Raw genomic sequence first — 12,962 nt, forward strand, 5'->3', positions numbered from 1 at the left:
GGGGGGGGGAACCAGAAAAAAAAGACCTAGCATTAAATACTGTGAGCTTGACTTACATAATTATTCTAAAACAAGAACAGGACAAGTGAGTATGAGGTACTCTGACTTTCTGAGAGGCCTCAGTTAAGATCCATCTATTACCATTTTACACTGTTTAATAAGAAAAATAAAAGTTAAATCGCCTGAACACATTCAAATGATGAATCGAATTTACATATTTAAATCTTCCATTGTTTATAATGCTGAAGTTAACAAATTCCACCAATCAAACCACACAGCAAAAAGATATACAGCCTAATGAGTTGGAGATGACTTAGCAAAACTGATGGTTTTTTTTCCCCCAGGAAATAAATGTTTCCATAGTGCTAAGCAAATCTCCCTTTTAAGACTATTATTAAATAAGTAAAATGGTTTAATTTGGAAATTCATTGTCATCACATGAAGAATGAAGTAAATACTTGGTTATCAGTTTCTTTCAAGACTACCTGTGTGTTCTGTGGCTCCCTGGTGATCCCACAGAGTGACAAAACAGCCAGACCTTCCCTTTAGTTCTCTTAAAATTCAAAACATATGGCAACTAAGAAGTCTGAGAGGCAGAGATGGGATCCAAACTAAAATATATCTCTGACCCCAAGTCAAAACAATTACTCAAAGCTTCCTCTTCACATCTATGTTAGTAGGGATCCTATGATACAGTGACCCACAAACAACTAGGAGTAAAGAATTAACGCATCCTTGAAGGAGCACCAAGAAATAGATGTGTGAGACAGTATCAAGTGAAACCCAGACCAACACATACCTCTGTGAGACAGTAAAATATCCAGATACACCTCCAGCTGAGGATTCTACAGATGGTAGAATAACCAAACTTTTTTCAATTTTAATTCAAAGTTTCAAGAGGAGACGATTTAGTTCAACTTTTTCTTTTTTAAAAAGCCAATCCAAAAGGAAAACGGAAGAACATCAAGACCTATTGACCAATACTGTAAGTGTTAGGTAGGGTTTTGCTTCTATCTAAAACTTATCTTTTGAGTTAATATACCATGATTTTCAGTTTGCTGAAAAAATATCATTGGCTTTCTAATAACAAAATAGATTTTTTTTTTTTTTTTTTTTTTTTTTTAAGTTTTCTATCAGGCTTTTCCTGGCAGGAACACCTAGGAGTTCCTGCATCCAATTACAAGAACACTGCTATCATTGTTTTTCTTGTTCTACTCCCACAAGTGAACAGGCACCTGTCATGGCCATCACTAGGATTAGAGGTTTTGCAAACTCTTTGAAAAAATTCCTAATGTAGAAAATTATTCAAAATTCAGTAACTAGATACTGTAACTGGAGCACTAGCCACTATTATATCAAATTGTTACATAAGGTTCCATATAAATGAATAGATTAAACCATAGCAAGCCAAGCTGTGAATGTATGACACAATCCTCAAAAGCAATTTAGCCTCACTGCAACTACAGCAAAATTCATCCATAGAAGAAACAGAGCTAGATGTGTCATCCTTCTAAATATTTGCTTTTCAACATAAACCATGCTGATTGCTCACACTTTCAATGTGCAGCCCACTCATTGCTACATGGGTGCCATGACAAAGTTTGCTTCAAGTTAATACCTTAGGGCTTACCTCTCTATTCATGTATTCATATGCATGCTTCCATCCTAACTTACAACTTTCTCAAAAATGTCTCTTCTATAATAAAGATCTGCAAGGCTTTCTTATCATCATTTTTAATCTCAATAAGACAAGAGAAAGAGGATGGTGAAAGGAAAAAAACATTCTGTTAAAAAAAAAGAGTATATCTAGAGATTTTGGTTTTTTACAAGTATTTTCACTATACTAACTGTAAAAACGTAATATGTAAGAGTGCCAAAATTGTTTTACTGAATTGTTACCCTGATTTAAAACATACACTAAACCAAGGCTGAGTCTCAAATGTGGTTATGACACACAATTAACACCAAAATGCAATTTCAAGTGTGTAAGTGCATTGCTCTATTCAAAACACAGCAATTTCTTACTTAACTGCTTTAATAAATATTGCCCACACCTGAGAATGTGCACCTAGGAAACTTGCTCCATATAGTATCATTTAAGTATATAATTCAAACATGTTAGATAAACAAAAGATTTAATTATTACTCTTTCCCTAACCATGTGATGATAAACACCACCACATGCAAGGTAAGACAAGCAGCAAATGCATTAACTGTCTTGTTCTGGAAGAGAAGCATCTCAGCAGACAACAGCAGCACAAACTATTAACTACATTAGCTGCTTAAGAAACCTTGACAAATGACAACCTGATGTCTGAGGGTCCTGTGAGGAGCCCTTACAGGAAGACTGATCAGAGGTGGAGGACTGTGGCGCTGAACCCTCAGCTAGCTCTCGCTGTCTCTGTTGTTCGGCCTTCTTAAGCCTCAGCCGCTGCAGACCCCTACGGATTATAGCTAACTCAGGTCCCATTAACTCTGACAATGGGGNNNNAGAAAAAAGAAAAAAAGAAAAAGTGTGTAAAATAAAGAGGCATAGAATATACAATATAAAGTATGCAGGAAAAAAAAGTGACCAAAGAGAGAAGCAACAGATACTAAGTGTAATTAAAGCGATAAACACTTCATAAATCAGATTACTGACATCTAGAAATTATAAAATAGGATATTTAAATTGCTTTGTTCTTCCTAAATATTTGAATCATAAGAGTTAAAAGTTCAGGATTCATTGCATGCAATGCACCCCCCTCCCCATCTTCAACACTTAAACCATTTAAGAAAGAATTATTTAAAAATAGATAGATCCTAGCTGATTTAAAATAAAACAAACAACACAAGTATTCATTTACCAGTTACTAGCACATGGAACAAATCAGAACACTCGTGGTGTAACATTATGCAGTCTTGGTCTAAATAGGTAAATTTTCAAAATCCCTCATTTCACACCTTTGAGTGAAAATCCATTTTAATACAACTTTGACAAAAACAAACCTGTGTCTAATAGTATCTAACCAAAAAAAACATTTTACCATTAACTAAGTTTTTATTTCATACATTCCTAAATGGGTAAGGATCCAAAGTTTGAAAACACTGTTACATGGACCTACAGAGAAAGTAATTTAATGGATCATAAATGTTTTAGTATTAACAGACTATTCTTTCAGATATGTTTTTAGACATTTTCAGACATTTTTAGAGACTTAACTATTTTCATTACTTCCTCTTTATTTATTTGTGAATTATATATTTTTCTTCATGTACCAGTCCATCGTCTGATTAACAGCAGTTTTTGCAAACTACTATAAAACCAGGAATCTAAGTAATTTTTCACTCTTTTCATGCTTTTTGCAGATTTCCTCCACTTATAAGAGTGCTGCATAGCAAGTGCTTCTCTTTATACCACAGAGATTGGGTCTTTATTAGCAATTATTTCACAGAGCTGAAGCACAACATTGATCTGAACCACTGCTGAACTCCTCTCATCTATAACTATGGTAGGGTAGCGAAGCCAATTCATACTCAAATATTCACATCAAAGACTAGCTAGTTTTGCTATAAACTGCTAGCCTAGACCTACCCTGAAAGAATTTGTATCAAGCCCTTTGGAGTACTTTGAAGACATGAGGAAATTTGCAACGGAAAAAAAAAAAAAAACCCACAGCACTATGAAATGTTAAAATACTAGAGAACTTTGCATTCAGGTATCACCTTTTATCCAAGCAAAAGCTTTACAAACACTCTGTAATGCTTATTCACTCAGTGAGGCAAGCAAATTTTAAACTTTGTTTCATAAAGAGAAACAAACCCAAAGATGTAATCTAATCACTTGACAAATCAGCGGCAGGCATCTATTAAGATCTGAGAGTCTTGAGCTCTATGTCTTCAATCTAATACCAGTTTTGGAAAATATATCGTGTCAGTTAATGGTTGAAAAGGTATAACAAGAAGGAGAAGATCACTTCCTAAAATGAATCTGGCATAAGAGACTTACTGTGAATAGTTTCATATGCCATGAATATTTATGGAAATTAAAACTCCAAAAAGACTAGAAAATGCTTTCAAATACATTTTGGTGATATCTAAATTTCAGCACGTGTTACTGATTCAGTTCTACCCAGTCCAGAGACAGTTACAATTTAAGTCATAACAAGAACTACACCTCGTATTTTAAAGAAATAACTAACTATCCTGAATATGTTCAATTACACCTTTAACATGCTGCAGAACCTCTAAGCAAATGTTTATTTTGCCAGCAAATGGACCGAGAAAAGAAAAATGGGGGTGGGGGGGGAAGCTATTGCCGCTTTCCCATTCAAAATTGAAAAGTAAGGCTAACTTAAATCAGGACACATATTTAGCCTAAGCTTTGTCCTAATTAGTCAGCTCCCACCCCAACAGTACCAATGTGTGTCTGGAATTCTATGTTGCATTAAAATCTGAAGTTTATTAGCAAGTTAAAACCGCAGTACCTTAAAAGTAGTATAAAAATGGAATTAAATGGTTTCCACTGAATGAAATAAACAAGTTGAGACAATCTTTTTTTTTTTCATAGTGACAAACATTAAAATATTCAGCCATTATACTTTCTCCTTATAGAAAAGTTTGATTCAAACGTACTGACAAGAATGGGTTCTTGAGATTTTTCTCACTGAACTGACCTTGTTGATAATTTGCAACTTACTCAAATGTTTGCAACTATATTTCTCTAGCAAGATAGGTAACATTCAGGGGAAGAAACTTGTCCCAACAAGCTCCAGCACTGAACCATTTTTGCACTGGCTGGTTTTTGAACGTGTATGTTTTTAAAACACTATAAGATGAAGTAATTCGGATCTAGAAGGTCAAATGCTCACCAAAATGGCATATTTTCTGGAAGACCATACCAATGATATATTTGAATCATAATGCACATGTAAAGTTATTGCTATTTCAAGGAGAAGATTACTACCAGAGTCTGCATTTAGTTCAGAAGAACTGACTTATGAAAAGCTGTTTACAAGCCTGATCCATTCTCCTTTATGAATTCAAGCTCCAATTCTATGCAAGTCTACATAATTCTACAAAAGTCTTCTACCCCAAAAAATAGGGATTCCTCATTTGCTAACACTTTGCTACCCCATTCAAATCTGCATCTGCCACCATGTTAAGCCAAATGATGTCCAAAAGTGCCTGGCTTTTCTTCTTCCATTTTCCAAATGCTTCCACAGTCATCCATCTTTTACAACACACCTCCATTTGGTCTTCCTGCTCAACGCCATTTTATTTGAAATGCCACTCCTACTGTCACTTTCCCCCTCCTATCACCCCAAAATCATACCACTTCACTTTAAATCCTTGCCTCAATTTCTCACCTTCATAACCAACAAATTTATAATTTCATCTCTTCCTACATATCATTTTTATTTTATTTCCCCTACACTTCCTCTAGTTCCTCTTGACTTACTTCTGTTTTTTCATTCCTAACAGCTGTCTTTTCATTCCTATAGCTTTTACCTGTAAACCAAGTGTTAATGTGAGCATAAAAACAAGCTTTTATCTTCATTTTTTTTTACAGAACATTCTCCCCTGTAATTGAAAACTGTCTGTCTAATTCTGTTCTGTAGGAAACTTTCCTACGTCTTCAGTAACATGCTTACCATATACTTTCTTTAATTTGTTCTCTACTATAGCTCAGACACACAAACAAACTACTGAAGGATAACTTGAATAAAAGGTAAAATAACTCAGTTACTTGGCAGATACTAAAATCTTTTGCATGGAGACAAATTGCAATTATAAAGAAGTAGTCTATATGTTATTCTTAACTTTTTTTTTTTTAAAGATGGTTTTAAATTCCAGCAGGGAGGCAGTTTTCAGCGCATTTAAACAACTATTTCAGAAATTTAAGCTATGCTAGCAAGTCAGTAAGTCACCATTCTCTAAACAAAAAAGCAATAGGTTTTATTCACCTCTAAACGCAACTATACAAACACAGTGAATTCTCTTCTTGATATAGAGTGCAGTGTTTTCACATTTCTAAACTAGAGGCTGTGATTAAATAAAATCTTGTAACTGGGCAGCATCATAGGTTGTGTAAGTATACAAACATTGCAAAATAAAAATTTGCCTTCAAGCCCACCCACCCATAACCCCACTGCTACTGCTCTTCCATAACCACCTGCTCCTTCTACCCAGGAGCTTCCCCTCTCTCTGAATTTGTCCATGCTACTTGTTTTTGACTTGTTTTCAAATTTAACTATTTTTAAAAGAGGTGCAAACTAAACTAGCCAGGATAATTTTTAGATGTACAAACAAGTAGTACTATTACTGTAATAGTATTTTATACCTGCAGGAATGCTGTAGACAATTTCAAGATGACACTGCTCATAACTAAAGTCTGCATAAAGAAATCTAGATAATGGATTTTTTTTTTCCTGGGGTTCAGTTTTGAGGGTTTTTGTTGTTTTGGGGGTGGGTGTTTCTTTGTTTTTGAGGAAGCCAATCTGACACCCTGTTTAGGCATAGTCAAAGAATGTACCAAACATTATACAGTAAATTATAGTGTCCGCTCTCTGTCAAAAACAAACAAACAAAAAAGAAAACCCCCAAACCCCACCAGTACCCCTTTCAAATCTGAATATACTTTAAGAAAGAGTCTGAAATTTGAAGTGACACTGGAAAAGAGGAAATGCTCTTAGAGAGGAGCTGGACTGAGAAATAATAGCTTCAGCTTCATGCTAGCACAATAAACTTTTACTTAGAAATTCAGACAAATTCAGAGAAAAGAGGTTGGTTAAAGTGAGCGTCCATTCTTTAAAAGACAGGATAGTAAATAATGATAATTCCAGATATGCTCCTTAGTACATTGCCATTATGCAATCCACAAAGTTTCAATGATGTGTACCTTGCAGCAACTATCTTTAATACGGGACGTGCTCTCCTGTCCACTGCCAGCTCCAGCACATACCATTATCAACTGTTCATTTTGATCTGGATGTTTTTTAAAGTAGATGGTATGTGTGGTCTTTGGTCACCATCCCCCTGTACCAAAGACAGTGGCTGCTAGAACGGGTTACACTGCATTAGAGTAAAACTCTTAATCATTTTTATTTCTGGGTATTGTAAAAYACTTGAAATTGCAGCTGACATTGATAGTTACAAAAACATTAGGAAACTAAAAGCTTCTGAGACTAAACAGATTTTCTAGCATTCACTTACTAGAAATAGTATCTGGACTGTATGGACAGTCATGCTTCTCCTCACTATTCATTTTCTCTAAATAAGAAGAATCGGAATAATTGCAAGGTTTGAAAAGGGGGGAAGAATAGAATAGAATAGATACCAGATACCTAGCAATTTCTCATCTGTCCCAAAGGTTTTGGCTGCAGCAGCCACAGTACACTAAATGGCACACCTTTTCCTGGGAAATCCCCATCTCTCCTTTACTGCAATACATCCAGTTAGGGCCTGAAGATGCTATCAGTCATCTTTTCTAATAGCAAAGTTGATTTTTTCCACCAACAGAATCAGCACATCACAAAGGGTGAATTTATACAAAAATTGTGGGATTTTAAAATAATCAAATTAGAATCTCTAGGTGCTTTCAGATCACATCAGCCTTTTCCCCTACAATGGTGAGGCCTAGAAACTCATGTAAAAAAAAAAGTAAAAACAGATTTTCATATAAATATTTAACTCTAACTGCTGTGGCATCTTTTCCCGCACAGTGATGCAAAAAGGCAGGCCAAAACATAAGGTACTCTTTCACTCCTACCCAAACAAGTACCTGACATTAAAAGTGCAACACATTTTTGTATTTTTCCCAATAAGAATATGAGTCACTATTTAAAACAGATGAGTTTCTTCAAGACATACAAACTTAAAAATCAATACACAGTAACAATTATTAACCAAGGATGGAATACAGTGCAAGATAAGCCCTGTCTATCCAGATATTTTTGAGCAAAAAATGTTAATGATTATGCTGTTCAGTGCACTGAAGTTGCTACAGCCAAATCACAGTTGAAGAAGGCATGACAAGAAGGCATGACATTACTTATATCCATGAAGAAAACAATATATTTAGGAAAAAAAAACAGGAAATAATTATGTATATTCATTTCAAAAGACAAGACTGATTATTCTCTTTGAGATTCCCTTTTCAGACACATGTGTACAGTTGAGGTTTTTTCCTTTTTTTTTTTTTTTTAAGAAACACAGCTGCGCTCACTTGGTAACTATTAAATGCCTAGTCTCATTAAGGACATGCAAGAAAAAACAGATGTAGATCAGTTACCCAAAATAATTTTTTTTTCTTATTTGAAGCATTTTTTATAAACAATGACACAAGACAGGTTTCTTCTCACCAGACTGATGGAGCGCAGGTTGAGCTGAGGCCCCTAAAGAAGGCCTTTGTTCATTATCAGGAGAGGACAATAATGAAGTTGAAGGGGGACTCTCTGTTGAAGATGATGTTGAAGGAGCTTGGGCTGACATTGTAGAAGATGAAGATGATGGAAGTTGTTCCGAACCATCTACTTCCATTGCAGTTTCTGATTCTGTACTAGGTGCCACGTTATTAGTAGCAGGAGCATCTGGCCGATTAGTCCCACCTTTGATAAAAAAAAAAAAAAAAAAAAAAAAAAAAAAAAAAAAAAAAAAAAAAAAAAAAAAAAAAAAGGAAAACAAGAACTCAAAGGTAAATTTACTCTGACTCTAAAGATTCCTTTACATTATCATTTATAAGGCATCCAAATGTGCTCAGTTCTTCAGAATGCCCTAAAAATTTTTAGTCTACAACCCAGAAAGGCTGACATTCAAGCATTATATATCCAATATAAATATACTTTCTGTTGCCATTTTTTTTTTCTGTAAGGGAAGGAAATCACCTCTGGACCGTGATCTTCCGCGTCCTCGATTGCTTTGCGCAACTTCGCTAGCTTCTTCAAACCATCTTGACAGCATGTCTGACATCCTCTGCATTAGAGAGACATTAGGACTTTGTTCCCCTGTAAAAATAGTAATGCTAAAGTTTTATCCAGGAGTTCATAAAAGCATTCATTTTTTCCCCTCATTTGTTTTTCCATAAGAAAACAACACTGTAAATTACACACCTAGCAATCCCCTGAACCAAATCTATTTTTCAGCACAACTGTTTAGCAAAAATTGCTAATTGTCCACAGCACTACATAAAACAAAAGATTTCCCTTCCTCCTAAAGCTTTCAATTATTTTCTGTTTTATAATTACCTGGAGTTTTTGTACACATGACTTTCTGAAGTCTATGGCACTCAGTTTTAAATGCTGGTTAAATAAGTGAAGAAAACCCATATATTTATGTTTTTCCAGTTTATTATAAAAACCACAGTTTTATCATAAAATATTGAAAGAACAAAGAATAGGATAAAATTAGCACATTTTTTTTTTTTAATTCCAAAAGGCTTCTTCATGACATAGATTTAGCACATGAACACAATTTAATACAATTGCGGAGCTATGTGAAAAAAGTGGGTTTGGGGGTTTTGTTTTGTTTTTACATTTTGGACAAAGTGTCAGGATTTCCAAGACTCTCAAGCAGCAAAATCCTTGCACAAATTTTCTTTCGACATAACTCAAAACATGTCCTTGTCATTTTAATTTTAATTTTATTATAGATGAAATAAGAATTGTCACAAGAAGGAAGATAGAAAAAAATCCATTTTTAAAGGGTTGAAATAGAATATCTGAATCTTGAAGTGTTTTTTGTAATCTCCAAAACATTCATATTTTAAACACACTTGCATCTTCCAATAGAAAACCATTCCACCGAAAAACCCCAAAGTAAGCCTGAGTTTTTTCTGGCCCCTTAGACAATATGTGATTTTTTTAAAGCAGCTTTTCCAAAAGTTTTGTAATCCAAGATCTTAAGAAATGGAATCACTCACAAGTACGAATGCTTACCAAAATACATAAGTGAAAAATATTTTAATAGCCTACATACAAAAGCTAACACTGAAGAATTCTGTATTGTCCTTGCACGGAACACGTACAGTGAGAATATGCCTCTCTCAAAGATCAGTTCTGGTATCCACACAGATGTTAGAAAAGCTGAATCACTGATCAAACATCTGGAACAACTGAATATCTTAGAGGGCTGCATATAATCTTCATTGCCAGTGATATAACTTGAACACATTGTCACCAAATCTCACTTCTGTATTATCTGCTTCACAGTAGAGCTCAAAAACCACCACTGAGAATGGGCCGAAAGGGTGGGGAGAAACACAAACGACACCAACCCTACCCCCCCCCCCCCCAAACAATGTCTGCCACTCTGACCCCAGTGTCCTTGCTTGTCCTCATTTCTACACTTCCTTTCTGCATCTCCAGGCCCTGGTACCAGAAAATGCAAAAGAGTTCTGCCCCCCCAGGAGTTTAAAATCCAGATACCAAAATACAACAGCTGAAGAAAACAGACAAAATGTGGTGAAAAGTGGGAGGAAGAGATAATTAACAGTTAACAGAAAAATAAGAATCACAGGTCACAACATGCCTAACTAATGCAATTGAACTATTCTCCTGAGCATATTAGTCACTATATGCTATCTCAGGTAACATACAGTCAAGATACTGAAACCTTGCTTTGAGAAAAGAAATATCTAGCCAATGTCCATACTGGAGGAATCTATCTCCTTTTCTCAGGTTTCATTTTTTCCCCTGCATAACTACTTGATATTTTAGGAAAATGAGAACTAGAAGGACTCTGAAGACACTTTGCTTAAAAAGAACTAAAATAAGAAGTAACTCTGCGCAAAGGCAAAGCAGCAACAAATTTTGATGGGAAGCTCTGCAATCTAAATGATAGCAAGAGTGTCCCTAGTATAAGCACGTATATGAACAAGGTTTATGAAATCATGACAGCAGTAAGCAGAATGCAGAAAAATTATCAACCAAATCCTGCAATACTAGAACAAGGGGGCACATGATGAAACTAAGAGAGCAGTTTAATAGAGAGGAAAGAAAGTACTACTTTATACAGTGGGTAGTGAACTTCTGGAATTTTTTGCCATAGGAGACACTATCAACAGATTCAAGAAGGGATTAGAAAAAATCATGGGCAATAGCACTATAAAGAGACTCTAAAGGAACAGACAGAACGTATCCTCTAAAGTTTCTAATCCAGTGATGGATTAGATGGACTGTGAATGCTGGTAGAGTAACAAAGGCAATGCACTGAGGCAAGAGGACAACCTCAAGTCCTCTCCCTAAACAGCATCTTCTACTGCCAGTGTGGCAGACAGAATCCTCATCTAAATGGACCATTGCTCTGACGCAGTGGGGCACCACTTCTATTCCAGTTTTGGGAATCAGGAAGATGAGAAAACTAACAGAAAATCTGGAGAGGGAAGTAGTAGGCAGGAAAGGAAGGCAGATTTAAGGGAAATAGCAGAAGTATTCCCCACAGCCTTCAGAGTTAAACAGAAATGCATAATTAGTGGAAAGATAGGAACAGTGATAAAGATGATCTGATACTTAGAGTCGACACAGGGCATCAGAATAACACCTGGAAAGAAGTAAAAATAACAAATGATTGGGATATATATTGTCAACAAGTGTAAAAAAAACCTCCAAAAAGTTACAGGAAAAAGGCTAAAATGATGTAGTTGAAACTACTCTGATGAGACTAGAAGAGGACACAAAGAGGACATGACCTATTTTATTCTCTAAAAAAAAAAAAAAAAAAAAAGTATTCTCTACCCTGCTTCAATATTACATTTTTCTGACGCTAAAGCATAGTTTTGGAAACGCTCTATCTGTTGAAACCTCAAGTAATTGAGTAATATATTACAAATATGAAAATATAAGCATAAAAACTTAATTATTGTGACTATCTTATAAAAAAAGTGAAAGATACAATAGTAGAATCCCACTGCTTTGTATTCCAGTCCCCTGGTGTAATCATTATGGACCACTTTATTTGTGGCTTTTGTTGTACAAAAGGCTTAACTACAAAAAGGGAAATACATATTTGTGTTACTACATAGCTACCATCAATGAAGTAAGCTCCCCTTAATTTACATAAGCATAACTGAAGAAATGTAACACCTCTGGTGAGAACATTTTCAATTTAGAGGTGTTTAAAATTCACTACTGAATAGCAGTCCTCTGTCAGATTATAAGTAAACCATCTTAAGACCTGGCAGATTCCTAAAAAGACATGGACAGTTTTATCTGAAGCGCTTACATATTGGAGGCATACTTAAAAGAAAACAAAAAACCCATGACAGCAAACACTTTACCGTCTCTTTCTCGTTCACTCTCAGGCCTTGCTCTTGGTCCAGTATCTGACCAATCCCCTCTTAGCCGCAAACGTTTAACAGGTGGTTGCCGTAACTAGAAAAAAGGAAAAGAAGGGCATTAGATAGCTGTGTTGAACAATACAGAATTCTAAGTCTAAATACAAATGTAATATCTCCATTATTTAAGTTATACAAATCTTGTATCTGTCACAAAGAATGGAATATGTTCAGCACAACACTATCAATAGAATGCAAAGGTTTTAGCTATACAGAGCAGTGTACAGTTCAACAATCTACATCTGTGACTCCCAGAACTACCACAGCTTTTTGTTTTATACAGTATTAACTTTAATATATTAATCAAAGCTTTCCATACTAAACAATAAGTTAAGCCTGAATTCTGCAAAAATATTCACCTCTTCATGTTAACAACTATATGGCAGCTTCAGTTTAATGAAATGTATATTTGTAATTAAGTAAAAAGAAAAAAAAACACACTTTAGGTTTTGGGGTTTGGGGTTTTTTTTAACCCTGTGATTCTTTATTTTTATAGCACAGGGGGATTTGCAGCAATAAGTATAAAACAAGTACTGTATAGAAAGTGCTACTTTTGCTAAAATGGAAAGAAACAGCTAATGCTTTGAACATTCAGRAAGACAATTTGGAATTTGAGCTGAAGTGTATTGGCTGGATATTTCAATCTGTAAAA

General features: G+C 35.1%; 1 protein-coding gene across 7 annotated transcripts in view; it reads right to left on the bottom strand.

Moving 5' to 3' along the window:
- The window catches only part of DCAF6 (DDB1 and CUL4 associated factor 6), a 97,367-nt gene that overhangs the window by 41,141 nt on the left and 43,264 nt on the right, over positions 1–12,962 (bottom strand). For 4 of the 7 annotated variants that reach the window (XM_026083379.1, XM_026083378.1, XM_026083373.1 and 1 more), the window contains 4 exons: positions 12,254–12,347; positions 8,865–8,984; positions 8,343–8,588; positions 2,308–2,475 (listed from right to left, as the gene is read on the bottom strand). In XM_026083379.1, coding sequence (XP_025939164.1) covers positions 2,308–2,475; positions 8,343–8,588; positions 8,865–8,984; positions 12,254–12,347 — 628 coding nt within the window. The remainder of the gene's footprint in view (positions 1–2,307; positions 2,476–8,342; positions 8,589–8,864; positions 8,985–12,253; positions 12,348–12,962) is intronic. The other 3 variants (XM_026083380.1, XM_026083375.1, XM_026083374.1) reach the window with 1 other exon arrangement.

The sequence above is a fragment of the Apteryx rowi genome, unplaced genomic scaffold (assembly GCF_003343035.1).
Source record: "Apteryx rowi isolate R43461 unplaced genomic scaffold, aptRow1 scaffold_60, whole genome shotgun sequence".
In the NCBI taxonomy this organism is placed as follows: domain Eukaryota; kingdom Metazoa; phylum Chordata; class Aves; order Apterygiformes; family Apterygidae; genus Apteryx; species Apteryx rowi.